Below are 13641 nucleotides of genomic sequence, written 5' to 3'. Positions count from 1 at the left end.
ACCCCATCCCTCAGGTTTTCAGGATACCCACAATATGCATGAGAGAAATTTTGATACAATGGAAGTAATTCATGCAATTTATCATAATCCTTTTTCATTTTGGATATGATAAAAAAAAATCTGACTGTCTGGGTGTGTCCCAAGAATTGGGTTGAGAATTCCTGGTGCAGGAGGAGGGATTTGAGTCTCTCCATATCTTTGATCCCCTTTTCTTCTCCTCCTACCACTATAACCAACTTATTCCTTCTAATCCCTGATTCTCCTTCTCCTGCTCCCCTCCATTCCCTATGTCATACCTTTTCATTTTCACCCTCTCAGATCCACTCTTTTTGCTGAGATTCTTATCTTCTTTCTCAGCCCCAGTCTCTTGGAAGGATGGTCAGCACTTAATAACACCAATTTCTATCAATCAAATTCCATTAGACTCTACCTCAACAGTAAAAATCTTAGGAATTCTCATTGATAATAATCTTACCTATCGTTCTCAAATTAGTGCTCTCATCAAAAATTGTTTCTATAAGTTAAGGATGATAAGATCTTTAGTTCCTCTCCTTGACCTTAAATCTCTCCAGATTTTAATTCATTCCCTTATAATTTCTAAAATCGATTACTGTAATTCATTATATAAAGGTTTATACCAAAAGGACATTAGACGACTTCAACTAATACAAAACACAGCAATAAAAATTATCACCAACTCAAAAAAATCTGATCACGTTACTCCTCTGTTGAAAAATGCCCACTGGCTTCCCATTCATCATTAAACATCTATAAAATCGCCCTCCTTACTTTCAAGACCCGGCAGACCAATGAACCAGCATTTATTGACAGACTACTTATTCCATATGACTCCCCTAGAATTTTAAGATCCTCATCACAATTTACCCTTAACGTTCCATCTCTAAAACTAATTGGTACTCGTCGTTCATACATTTTCTCTGTAACAGCACCCACCATTTGGAACGCACTACCTTTACAGTTAAGAGTGGAACAAAACGTGGTTAAATTTAAGATCAAATTAAAATGCTTCCTTTTTAAAGATGCATATGATTAATAATCTGACTCAATTTTGGTGTATCTTATACAATCTTAATTCACCTTTATTTCTTATCAATTTTAAAATTCTCCCCTATCTTTTCCCTTTGTTTCTTCCCTCTGTTTCTAATTTTTTTTTAAATAAATTGTAATTTTCTTACACACTTCCCTTTTGTTTTATTCCTCCTTCCCACCTTAGTATGTCTGTCCTTGTATTGTCTGTCCTAGTATTGTCTTTACCCATTATTTATTTTTGATTTTAATTGTACAACGCTTTGAAATATATTTTAAGCGTTTTATCAAATTTTAAATAAACTATGAACTTTAATTAGACTCATAATTAATGCTAGAAAATGCCTTTTTTTATAATTCTTTATTGATTTTCAAACATTAATAGTGCAATACATATAATTTAAATATAAACACTAGAGAAAACGCACTTGAAATACAAAAACAATTCAGAATACAATAATTTCCTCCCCTTCCCCCCATATCTAATACAAGAAGTACATATTGATTTCAAAAATATAGATAATTACATATAACACAATAATTGCAGTCACAACAAAACCACACTATTCCTCCCCACCCCTCTCCCTCCACCTTGAATGTGCATATTTAAGAGAAAAAATTTTTTTTCAATCTTTATAGTATCTTGTTAATGACTCCCAAACATCCCTAAATTTCTTAAAATGCTAATTTAAGAAAATGCAATACATTATTACCACAGATTTTTTTAAAAATCTACTACAAGAAAATGTGGGCAGCCCTCAATTCCACTAAATAGAGAGTGTCTGCAAAGAGTAAAGTAAGCAATGTGTGTGGTCTAATCTAAGCTAATCTAATATGCAATTTATTAATTGCACTATACAAAAAAGGTTCAAGGTGATTTACATTCAAAGAGGCTGTAAAATCTATGGGAAAATTCAAAAGCAATCAATAATTAAAATATTATCATAACATGAATATTACAAGTGATATAAAAATTTTCAAATTTTTACGAAACCTTAAGTAATTGATATAAGTCCTAATGTAAACAGGTAGATTATTCCAAATTGTAATGGCAACGTAAACAAAAAAGGAGTTGAGCATATGTTATAAAGTGCATATAGCCAGTACGTACACATATCCATTATCATGCATCAACATGGGCACTGCATTTGAAATCCTTAATTGGTTATGACTTTACGTACCAGCCAGTACTGGAACTGTGCCCTTTGGTTTTAGATCATAATAAAATCTGCCATATAACCTTGGCAACGGCTGGCTTTTTCAGAATCTTCCTACTAGTACAAGTACCCTCTAGATTTTATTGCTTAAATAAATTCTCCTAATTAGAAAAACATTATCATTACGCATTAGCTGTGCAATACAACTGATGTAATTTTCTGAAAATTTATCATCTGTATTAAACTGTTTTGCTCTTTAACTCCTGTACAAATACCTTAGATATAAGACTATAGTTTAACTTTAAAGAACACAAATAGTATTAACTTGCATAGAATTTAAATAAACACATTTATTTATTTATTTCGATTTCTATCCCGTTCTCCCAGAAGCTCAGAACGAGTTACAAGTAGACATTCACAATCGCTTGAAAACAGACTAGTCATGACAACAAATAGGTTACTGTAGACAATAACAGAGCTTATTCTAGAGACCAGACTGGTCATATTGGAGGAAGAGGAAGGTCTTTACTGCTCTGCGGAAGGTCATTAGTGAGTCTAGTGACCTGATCTGTGTCGGTTCCATAGCTGAGGTAGGAAATGGCTGTAGGATCTTTTGTACGCCTTACTCATTCGGAATGACATTATGGAGAGGATGTTGCTTCTCTATCTACTTTTTACTCTACAGTATTGTCTTCAAAAGTGTGACAATACGAGAGAATTAAAGGATAACTAGATACCTTGTTCATAATCAGATTCCCTTTGGTTGTTCCGCTTAAATTTGTTTACAGTTCGGAAACAGATGAAAATTGTAAATTGAAATAACTATAGAAACTGACGCAGCAAGTTGGCCTGCTCCTGTTCTTCATTTGCGTATACAGTATGAGAAGAGGTCTGAGAAAAGATGGCTAGAGTCAACAGAAAAAAAATTAAAAGGTTTTAATGAATTCCTTTAGAGCAGTGGCCTCAAACCTGCGGCCCGGGGGCCACATGTGGCCCACCAGATACTATTTTAAGGCCCTTGATATGTTTATCATAATCACAAAAGTAAAATAAAACAATTTCTTGGCTATATGTCTCTTTAGCTATAAATGACAATTTTATTATTAAGACTTATCCAAAAGGAAAGATTTATAAACTATAAAGAGTTTTACCTCATGCAAAATTGACATTTCTTTAATAAGACATTAACTATTTTTTCTGAGGCCCTCCAAGTACCTACAAATCCAAAATGTGGCCCTGCAAAGAGTTTGAGTTTGAGACCACTGCTTTAGAGCAAATCATTTGTAATACAACAGTTCAAACCTCATCCTTTTATGTGAAATTTTTTTTTAAGTTACAAAAGTTCAAATTTGTAACTTTCAGACTGCCTATGGACCCATGACATGATAAATTGCCCATTCTCACCTTTCCCCAGAGACCATCACATAATGTTGGCAATTTTTCACTTTTACATTCTTATCAACTGCAAAAGTATCTTTTATAGCTCTATGTAATTTTTATAGGGATTAGTGTCTACTTTGCTACTTAGACTAAAGGCTCCTTTTACTAAGATGCGCTAGCGCAGTGTTTTTCAACCTTTTTACACCTATGGACCGGAAGAAATAAAAGAATTATTTTGTGGACCGGCATCAGTCCGTGGACTGGCGGTTGAAGAACACTGGGCTAAGTCGTGGGCCAGACCCCGCCCATCTCTACCCAATCTCCACCCCAGACCCTGCCCTCATAATAGTACTAATTGCATCTTGCACATCCCGTGCCTCATTTGGAAGCCTTCCCTCTGACGTTGCAACGTCAGAGAAGGCTTCCAGTTCAGGCACAGGATGCCCGTAGGAGCCACTGCCCTTGTGCATTGAATCAGTTAGGAAGAGGGAGCTGGCTCGAAGATAACGCTGCATTGATCGCACCGTGGACCAGCAGTTGAAGAACACTGTTTTGGGCCTGATGCACGTGCTGGCCCTGTGGACCGGCAGGAAATTTCTGTGGACCGGCACTGGTCCTTGAACTGGTGGTTGAAAAACACTGCGCTAGTGTTTTTAGCGCACACAGGATATTACCGCACGGTATGTGGCTAGAACTAACGCCAGCTCAATGCTGGCATTAAGGTCTAGCATGCACGGTAATTCAGCGTGCGCTATTCCGCACGTTAATGCCCTAACGCAGCTTAGTAAAAGGAGCCCTAAAAGGAGGGCAGTGTCATAAGTGAAAAAAAAATCTGTTAATGATAATTATGCTTTTCAGTCTATATAACAATTTCCAATAGCAAAAAATAAACCCAAGAAATCATGTTATGAAGACTAAAAGAAGAGGGCAGACAAATGTTGACTTGCTCACGGAAGAGAAAATAATTCAACAAAATCCTTACTTAGAGTGTGGTGGATCCTTGAAATATGTAGGTTGAGATACTAGAAAATAAGCAATATTGGGAGAGGTAGTAAGATCAAAGAAGGGTAATGACCAAAGAGAGGGAGCGTAACTACCATGTTTCCCCGAAAATAAGACAGTGTCTTATATTAATTTTGGTTCCTAAAAATGCACTAAAGGATGTCTTATTTTTTTCATGTACAACAATTATTTCTCCCTTCCTCTCCTCCACCCCAATTCTTCCTCTTTCCTTTCTCCCCCTACCCCATGTGCAGCATCTTTCCTCTCCTCTCAACCATCCTCTTGTGCAGCATCTTCCTACCCCTCCTTCCAATCCCCCTATGCAGCAGAAGCCCACCATGAGACTGACATACCTCTGCTCTGAGGCCTCCTAAAGCAGCAGGGGTGGGGGGTTGCTGAATCGATGAGTCCAAATTTTTTCAGCACATCAGATAGCACTAGTGTCAGGGATGGAGTCAGGGAGTGTTGTGTACATTCGAGTGGGGGGAGGGGGCTTCGGGGGTCGATCTTAACTAGGGTTTATTTTTGAGGTAGGACCTATATTAGGACCATCTTTAAAAATCATGCTAGGGCTTATTTTCAGGATAGGTCTTATTTGCAGGGAAACAGGGTATTAGGGACTCAAGCAGCATCAAGCAGGGATAAGCGGCATGAGCCATGGGATCCATATGAAGTCGCATGTTCCTCTACTTCAGTACAGGCTGCCTCAATGCTCTTATTCAGTGTGTCAGAGCTGGAAGCTACTCTGATGCAAAGTGAATCAAGGTGCAGGTCCCAATAGATGAGGGATTTTCTTATGGAGAACTTTTCTGCTATCCACCTCTAGCCTCTGATTTTCACCACAGAATATCTCTCGGGCATGGAGTCTGAATACATCTAGCAACCTTACAGATCAGCAGTCTGTACTGAAAAGGAGAAATGAGCTGGTCTCCTTAAACATCTCTTCCCTAGGATGAGTCCCCACTGGACTACTCCTCCTGAATAAACTTTTCACAGGAAATGAATGAGACTATTTCATGTGCTTTTGGGAAAAGAGGATGGACCCAGGGCACAAATGTTGGACATAAACGAGTTTCCTAAGCAACCCGGCCCATGTGCCTAAGGCCCCACCCACAGGAGGGGCCTAAGACTCCCGGGCCTATTCTGGTTGGCCCAGGCGCCTTAGGCCCCAACTGTGGGCGGGGTTTCAGACGCCTGGGCCAATCCGGCCTCATTCTGTAGCCGGCTGGCCTGCCAGACGGGCGGGTTTGGCACCTGTCCGTCCGGCCAACATTTTACAGGTATGGGGGGTGGGATTGGGGTGTCAGAGGGTCGGTGGGGGGTCACGGGTCTGTGGGGCGGGGCTCAATTGGGTGTTCGGGGGGGCGGTCGTTGGAGGGGGTTGTGTTGAGGGCAGGAGGGCCTGGGATCCCTCCTGCCTGTATTGTAGTGGGGGGTAGGGGGTCCACCTGGGCAGGAGGGGTTGGGCTCCCTGCAGCCCGAATGTGTAGAGGGGTGGGGGGTGAGAAGCTAGGAGGGCTTGGGCTCACTCCTGGCCTGATCGTAATCGGGGGCTGCCGCGGGTGCCCGGGGCAAGAGGGCTTGGGCTCCCTCTTGCCCCAATGTCGTCGGGGAATATTGGGGTGCTGCGGGGCAAGAGGGCTTGGGCTCCCTCTTGCCCCAATGTTGTGTGTGGGGGGGGTGATGTATCGCGGGTCGCAGCAGTTCGGGTAGAGGAGTGATGGCATCGCGGTAGGGGAGATGAGGCATCTCTCCTGCCGCGATCATTGCTGTAGGGGGTAGGCAGGTTGATGGGGCCACTGAGCTGATCGCAGCAGCCACGATCAGCTCAGCGGCCCCTTTTTCGGCACTTAGATCTGTTTTGACTTCGTCTAAGTCAAAACGTATAAGTGCCGACTAGGCAACCTGCCTAAGGTTTTGGTTATACCTGCTACACGCTTAGGTGTTGATCGACCCGCCCACCGCCCGCCCTTTCCCCTCCTCTAAGCACGCCTCTTTTCTCTATGTGCGTTTAGTGGCAGGGGAAAGGCCTAAGCTGGTTTTAGATCGTCTAAAACCAGCTTTGATTATGGGTACTTGGACGATCAGGCTTTTTGATCGTCCAAGTAGCCATTTAGGCCACTTTTTAGACTTTTTTTTTTTTTATTATGAACCCCTTAGGGTTTTATTATAGAGGATGACAATTTTGCATGAGGTAAAACTCTATAGTTTATAAATCTTTCCTTTTGGCTAAGTCTTAATAATAATAATATTGTAATTTATAGCTAAAGAGACATATGATCAAGAAACTGTTTTATTTTATATTTGTGATTATGATAAACATACCGAGGGCCTCAAAATAGTACCTGGCGGGCCGCATGTGGACCCTGGGCCACGAGTTTGAGACCACTGATCTACACCTAATTAATAATTTTGGATACAGTATTAATGTCCAGTTATACTGAGCTGAAATCCTATCACAGCAGACCATGATAAAGTCAAGACAGTACATATGTCAATATACCACCATAAACTTGTTATTTTTCTACAGTCATTTGTATTTTACAATGAAATCAAAATTATTTAAATGTGATTTCAGCCAAATTGTGACCGACTATTAAAAAAGGAATGCTCATAATATATTTATAAGATACTAGCTGATGCCCCGGCGTTGCACGGGTATTTAATTATAGCAATAACACTGTAAATGGATTCAAATAAAGATACTTTATAGTGGTGAATGAAAGTATTTTTTTACAGCTTAATAAAAAGTACAATATTCAAATAATAATGTGAAATATTTGAGAAAATGAATACAATACAACTAACGCAAAACGTGATTATAAACAACAATTTTAGTTTCACCTCCTGGAGCAAGAACATATAAATTCTTGGGTGAACCCACCCTTGAGCAAGCAACATAGAGTTGTGGGCCGCGAGACCCCCAGAACATATCAACCCAGGTAGTGAGGGATCAGCATACCAAGTTTCGTTCAAATCGGTGAAGCCGTTTTTGAATTAATGTGAGAAGGCAGCTTTTTACATATTTTCCATTGACATGAATGGGTGAAATCTGATTTTCAGTTTGTAGCTCCGCCCACATGTGCAGGTGGGCCGCGAGACCCCCAGAACATATCACCCCAGGTAGTGAGGGATCTGCATACCAAGTTTCGTCCAAATTGGTCAAGCCGTTTTTGAATTAGTGAGAATGGCAGCTTTTTACATTTTTTCCATTGACATGAATGGGTGAAATCTGATTTTCTGTTTGTAGCTCCGCCCACGTGTGCAGGTGGGCCGCGAGACCCCCAGAACATATCACCCCAGGTAGTGAGGGATCTGCATACCAAGTTTCGTTCAAATCGGTCAAGCCGTTTTTGAATTACAGGGAGAAAGGCAGCTTTTTACATTTTTTCCATTGACATGAATGGGTGAAATCTGATTTTCTGTTTGTAGCTCCGCCCACATGTGCAGGGGGGCTGCGAGACACCCAGAACATATCACCCCAGGTAGTGAGGGATCTGCATACCAAGTTTCGTTCAAATCGGTCAAGCTGTTTTTGAATTACTGTGAGAATGGCAGCTTTTTACATTTTTTCCATTGACATGAATGGGTGAAATCTGATTTTCTGTTTGTAGCTCCGCCCACGTGTGCAGGTGGGCCGCAAGACCCCCAGAACATATCACCCCAGGTAGTGAGGGATCTGCATACCAAGTTTCGTCCAAATCGGTCAAGCCGTTTTTGAATTACAGTGAGAATGGCAGCTTTTTACATTTTTTCCATTGACATGAATGTGTGAAATCTGATTTTCTGTTTGTAGCTCCGCCCACGTGTGCAGGTGGGCCGCGAGACCCCCAGAACATATCACCCCAGGTAGTGAGGGATCTGCATACCAAGTTTCGTTCAAATCGGTCAAGCCGTTTTTGAATTACAGGGAGAAAGGCAGCTTTTTACATTTTTTCCATTGACATGAATGGGTGAAATCTGATTTTCTGTTTGTAGCTCCGCCCACATGTGCAGGGGGGCTGCGAGACACCCAGAACATATCACCCCAGGTAGTGAGGGATCTGCATACCAAGTTTCGTTCAAATCGGTCAAGCTGTTTTTGAATTACTGTGAGAATGGCAGCTTTTTACATTTTTTCCATTGACATGAATGGGTGAAATCTGATTTTCTGTTTGTAGCTCCGCCCACGTGTGCAGGTGGGCCGCAAGACCCCCAGAACATATCACCCCAGGTAGTGAGGGATCTGCATACCAAGTTTCGTTCAAATCGGTCAAGCCATTTGTGAATTACTGTGAGAATGGCAGCTTTTTTCATTTTTTCCATTGACATGAATGGGTGAAATCTGATTTTCTGTTTGTAGCTCCGCCCACGTGTGCAGGGGGGCCGCGAGACACCCAGAACATATCACCCCAGGTAGTGAGGGATCTGCATACCAAGTTTCGTTCAAATAGGTCAAGCCGTTTTTGAATTACTGTGAGAATGGCAGCTTTTTACATTTTTTCCATTGACATGAATGGGTGAAATCTGATTTTATGTTTGTAGCTCCGCCCACGTGTGCAGGTGGGCCGCGAGACCCCCAGAACATATCATCCCAGGTAGTGAGGGATTTGCATACCAAGTTTCGTTCAAATCGGTCAAGCCGTTTTTGCATGATCGCAGCACATACACACACATACATACACACATACATACCTCCGATTTTATATATATAGATTAAATAAGTACAAAGTTTTATCAAATTCTGGTTTTTGAAGTGTGGGCATTCTTCATGCAATAGTGATGATTAGATATAATTTTTTCTGTCCGTTGGGTTATAGGTAGTTAACTTTATTTAATTTAACGCCACTGAGCATGCCATTATTTAACTGTACACCAACGTTGGATATTTTTGCTGCATTAGTACAGATGGTTGATGTTACCTCTTGCATTGGTGTTAAAAAATGTATACTATAGCTTTGTCTAATTATGTCATGAAACCTTAGAATTATCTTGTAATGAAATCTAATTTTATTAATAGAGTCATATGGGGGTTGTACTTGTAATTCCAGATCAGCTTCAAAACATGTAGGAAAAGAACTTGGAAATACAGAAGAAAATAAAAAGCTAGAAGAAAATAATCATAAATCAGAAGCTTAAGAAAAATAATGTCAAGTGACTAGTCCAGGTCAGTATGCATATATGGAAAGATTCTGAGCTCTTCATGTACTATGATTTTAGAGATACCTGTGATGCTCAGTCATCCTAAGTCATGTCCTTGTTTTTGCCTGCCAGAGCATATTTCTATCACCACAAGGCTGCCAAGTTTGTCATCCCAGAAAACACTTCTGCTAAAATCTGTACTTCCTGTTCTAATGACTCCATCATCCAGTCTTCATTGACAAATGATGTGATACTAGTACCAGAAACATATATTCATCCGGCATTTTATAACAGTGGTATGGTATGGTAGAGTGTTATACAGTATTGGTCTTGTTGGTGTGGAATAAAGTCAACTATCAGAACAGCTGATTCACCTACAGTACAAGCCTTCAGGTTATGCTTATGTGGTGATGCTCACTTGTTGCAGCTTGGTGTACATTTTAATTTGATTTTGGAGAGGCACTTTTAAACATTTAGGTCATGGGTTTTAAAAAAAATGTCTGCATGATAGAACAATATATTCAGTGTATATGTATACATAGATACAAGTCTAATTTTCTCAGGGCAGCTAAGTATTTGAAAGCAACATCTCTGTCAAACAAAAATGTACTAATATGTTAATGTGCTTAATTAGTAGCCTCAATGGGGCCTATATATTAATTTTGCATATTAATGCGTTTTTGTAAATAGACTCCTCAGTCTCCCAGTTTTTTGGCTACTTATATCCAATATTACAATTTTTCTCCCCAAAACAGAGAAAGTTGAAGGTGACAACATATTTGTGGAACAATTCTACCATCATTACTGCATTTGGGGGATAATAGTGTCCCCTATTAATAAACCTCTAATATTACCGAATGGCTTAATTTAACATTTCTATAAGAACTTTTACAATCATGAAGCATAATTGGGTTGGATATTTACACTATTTTGCCACTTTCTAGTGAAATTTGCTTTCATCTTTCTACTAGTGCTAAATGGTTTGCTTCAAAATGAAATCCGGTATTTTCTTTAGATCTCCTTGGATTATTAAAGCTGAGTCTAACACAAAAGGAGGATTTTTGCTAATCTTGACAAATTGCTGATGACTTTTTACATTTTCAGAGAAATGCATATAGACCAATTGAAGCATGAACATGGATTATATTTAAGGCACATACAAAGAATTTACAGCTATTCATGGTTCAAGTGTTCAGCAGCTCATTCTACCACCCGGTCCCAGGATGTTAGACCAAATCAGCTCAAAGAAATCGGTACAAAAAATTCTGACCGCCATGAGAATAGGTTACCATGTTGTATTCGGTTTAATTTTTTATGTAAATGTCTGCACTGAAAATCTCTTTGTTTTGCCTTTTATGTAAATTTTTTTACGTAGCTATTTTTATACACTGTAAGGCTTTGTTCTGGGAGTTGCTGTTAATCTGATGTATAGTGTAATGTTATAATTATTTTTATTACATCGGTACCTTTCTAATTCTGGTTGCTATCAGTAAAAGCCTCTTTTGTACAGTTTGCACTTGTGAGTGCATAATATGATTGTGTACAATAAAGTGTTTTGGGGTGTTTTGTTTTTTTTTTTGGTGGAATGAGAGGGGTTCTCAATTACAATAAACAAGAGGGCGAAAAGTATGCTCTGTATTCTAAACTAAGACCAAAATTTTCTGATTGATGCCTGGAAAAGTTACAAAAATAAGTCACACTTTAGAGTAGACCGTACAGCCAAATTTCTTGTCAGCTTGCCTCAAGCTGCTAATGTTCCGTACCAGCAAAATATTTTACTGATAGCAGGTTAGAAAATGTAATTCTCATATTTCCATTACTTATGAATGACTGGAATTCTGAACTTTATTTCACTGCCTTAAAATGCCTTTATTCATTTCAAAGATGTCAGTCATAAGCAGAAACTTTATAACAGTGGCCATTATAAAAAACAGTATCTCTCCCCCACCTTCAAGTTAATGGAAGGTCTATATTTTGTGTGTGTGTATGTGTATATATGCGGGTGTGTTTTGTTAACTTCACCACAGGTATTGAATGCACCTAAAAAAAAAAAAAGCAAGTGTTTTTAACTGATATCTAATTTATCAAACACTACATACAAATGTAACAAATGTTTATGTATTTTTAGTTAAGAATGAAATTTGTAAATTTATTATAAAACATTGTAAATTCTCAAAACATTTTAGAATAAGAACATGAAGAAACACTGAGCTACTATGGCAAGTGTCAACAAACTTTTTGCTGGTTCCTCTGCTAAAATATAAGTTTGCTGTTCAGGAGAATGTAACAGGAAAGATGTCAATAACAGTTACAAGAATTCAGCTAACCCTTTAAAAGCAGCAGCACTAGATGTTTAGAGCAATGTCAGTTTCCATTTTAAACAAATGGCACTTTTTAAAATTAATCTGAATATTCTTCTCCTTTTCTCCACTGGTTAAATTTCAAGAGAGCCTGGCAATTGGGAAGAGGGGAGATATACACCTTTGTGTAATTATTAGATATACACCTTTGTGTAATTATTATAAGAGTGCATCAGAAACTAGATAAAAGTAAAGAAAAGGAAGAAGTAATTAAAAAGAAAACAACAAAAAAGGAATCGTACAGAAATCTAGACCTGCTGCTTTAAAGATACATATAACCATTAAGAATGAATAATCAGTATTTTATAGCATTGGACTGAAAACAAGCAAATCTGAAATAGGCAAAGATTTTTTTTGCCATTGCATTTGGGGAAAACCTTCACTGTTAATTGTAAATTTGTAAAATGTTCAATGTCTGGGCAGTAGTGACTGATGTCTTAATAAAAACTTCCTATAGTGCATTGGCATGGATTAAATATATAACATGTCCTGTTACCTTTCTACTGTATGGTATAATAGGGGGGAAAGATGTTAAATTTAAGCTATCCTTGTTAAATTGCCTCTAGATTTTTATTTGTTAAGGGAACAATAGTTTAAGTAAAAAATAAGCCAAAGTAAACAGGAAAAAACCAAAGTCATTTGTTTTGCATGGCTCAGCCATTGTTATCTCTGTAAATACCGTGAAATCTTTTTTAATTTTCTTATTAAAAGAGCTACAAGTTTTAATTCCTGTTTTCCAAAATAAAACATGAACACAAAAGATTACTTTATATATAAAGTAAAATATATATTGTTTTCTTTGGTGTGTGGAAAATACACATTAGCAACTGATTTACAGTACATTTGCCAATCATAGTGCCCCATGTTATAAAAATGTTCTCTTTTGCTTTTTTAAAAAAAAAAATAAAAACAACAACAAAAGAAAACTTTAGACTTTGTCATACAATAAACACATTAGCATGTAGGCTACCTTTGATGGGCATAAACACTGAATTGGATTTAATTGAATAAAGTTACTCCGGTAAAACCTACTAGTAGCATCAATGTAGGATCAGATTATCTTTGAGATTGCAAGATAAATATAGATTTTAAAGGCTCCTTTTATGAAGGCGCTTTAGGGCCTTAACGCGTGGAATAGCGTGCACTGAAATGCCGCACGTGCTAGCCGCTACTGCCTCCTCTTGAACAGGTGGTAGTTTTTAGGCTAGCATGCGCTAATTCGGTACGTGCGTTAAAAACGCTAGCGCACCTTCGTAAAAGGAGCCCTAAGTATGCAGAAAGCTAAAGCAGTCATAAATCTCTTTATTCCTTGGCTATTACAGACCCCTTCATGCTGTGATGGTAATAGCAGTGTGGTACAAAAATAATCCTGCCTTCTAAACCTCAAGTACCATGAAAAATGCACGTGTGTTGTTTCCCTCACAGACCCTACAATCACCAAGTTTTCTGACTTCCTATGATAAGCAAATAGTGACCTAACAAAGGGTCCAGGAGCAAGAGTCAATACCATGAGCATATGAAGGCACTTTGTCTCTGAAATCTACTCACTGCTTTGAATGAATCTCTTCATAAAC

At 38.7% G+C, this 13641-nt stretch overlaps 1 protein-coding gene across 5 annotated transcripts in view; it reads left to right on the top strand.

Annotated features, from left to right (window-relative positions):
- ALCAM (activated leukocyte cell adhesion molecule) overlaps nt 1–12689 on the top strand; it is a 192325-nt gene extending 179636 nt beyond the window's left edge. For 4 of the 5 annotated variants that reach the window (XM_033941484.1, XM_033941486.1, XM_033941487.1 and 1 more), the window contains exons 15-16: nt 9617–9732; nt 9840–12689. In XM_033941484.1, the coding sequence (XP_033797375.1) occupies nt 9617–9704 (88 nt within the window). In that variant the 3' untranslated portion in view covers nt 9705–9732; nt 9840–12689. The remainder of the gene's footprint in view (nt 1–9616; nt 9733–9839) is intronic. The other variant, XM_033941485.1, reaches the window with a different exon arrangement.
- Nucleotides 12690–13641: the final 952 nt, after the last annotated feature.

Source organism: Geotrypetes seraphini, chromosome 4 (assembly GCF_902459505.1).
Source record: "Geotrypetes seraphini chromosome 4, aGeoSer1.1, whole genome shotgun sequence".
Lineage (NCBI taxonomy): Eukaryota > Metazoa > Chordata > Amphibia > Gymnophiona > Dermophiidae > Geotrypetes > Geotrypetes seraphini.
Note: the sequence above shows the minus strand (reverse complement) of the source record. Positions and strands in the feature narration are given on the sequence as shown.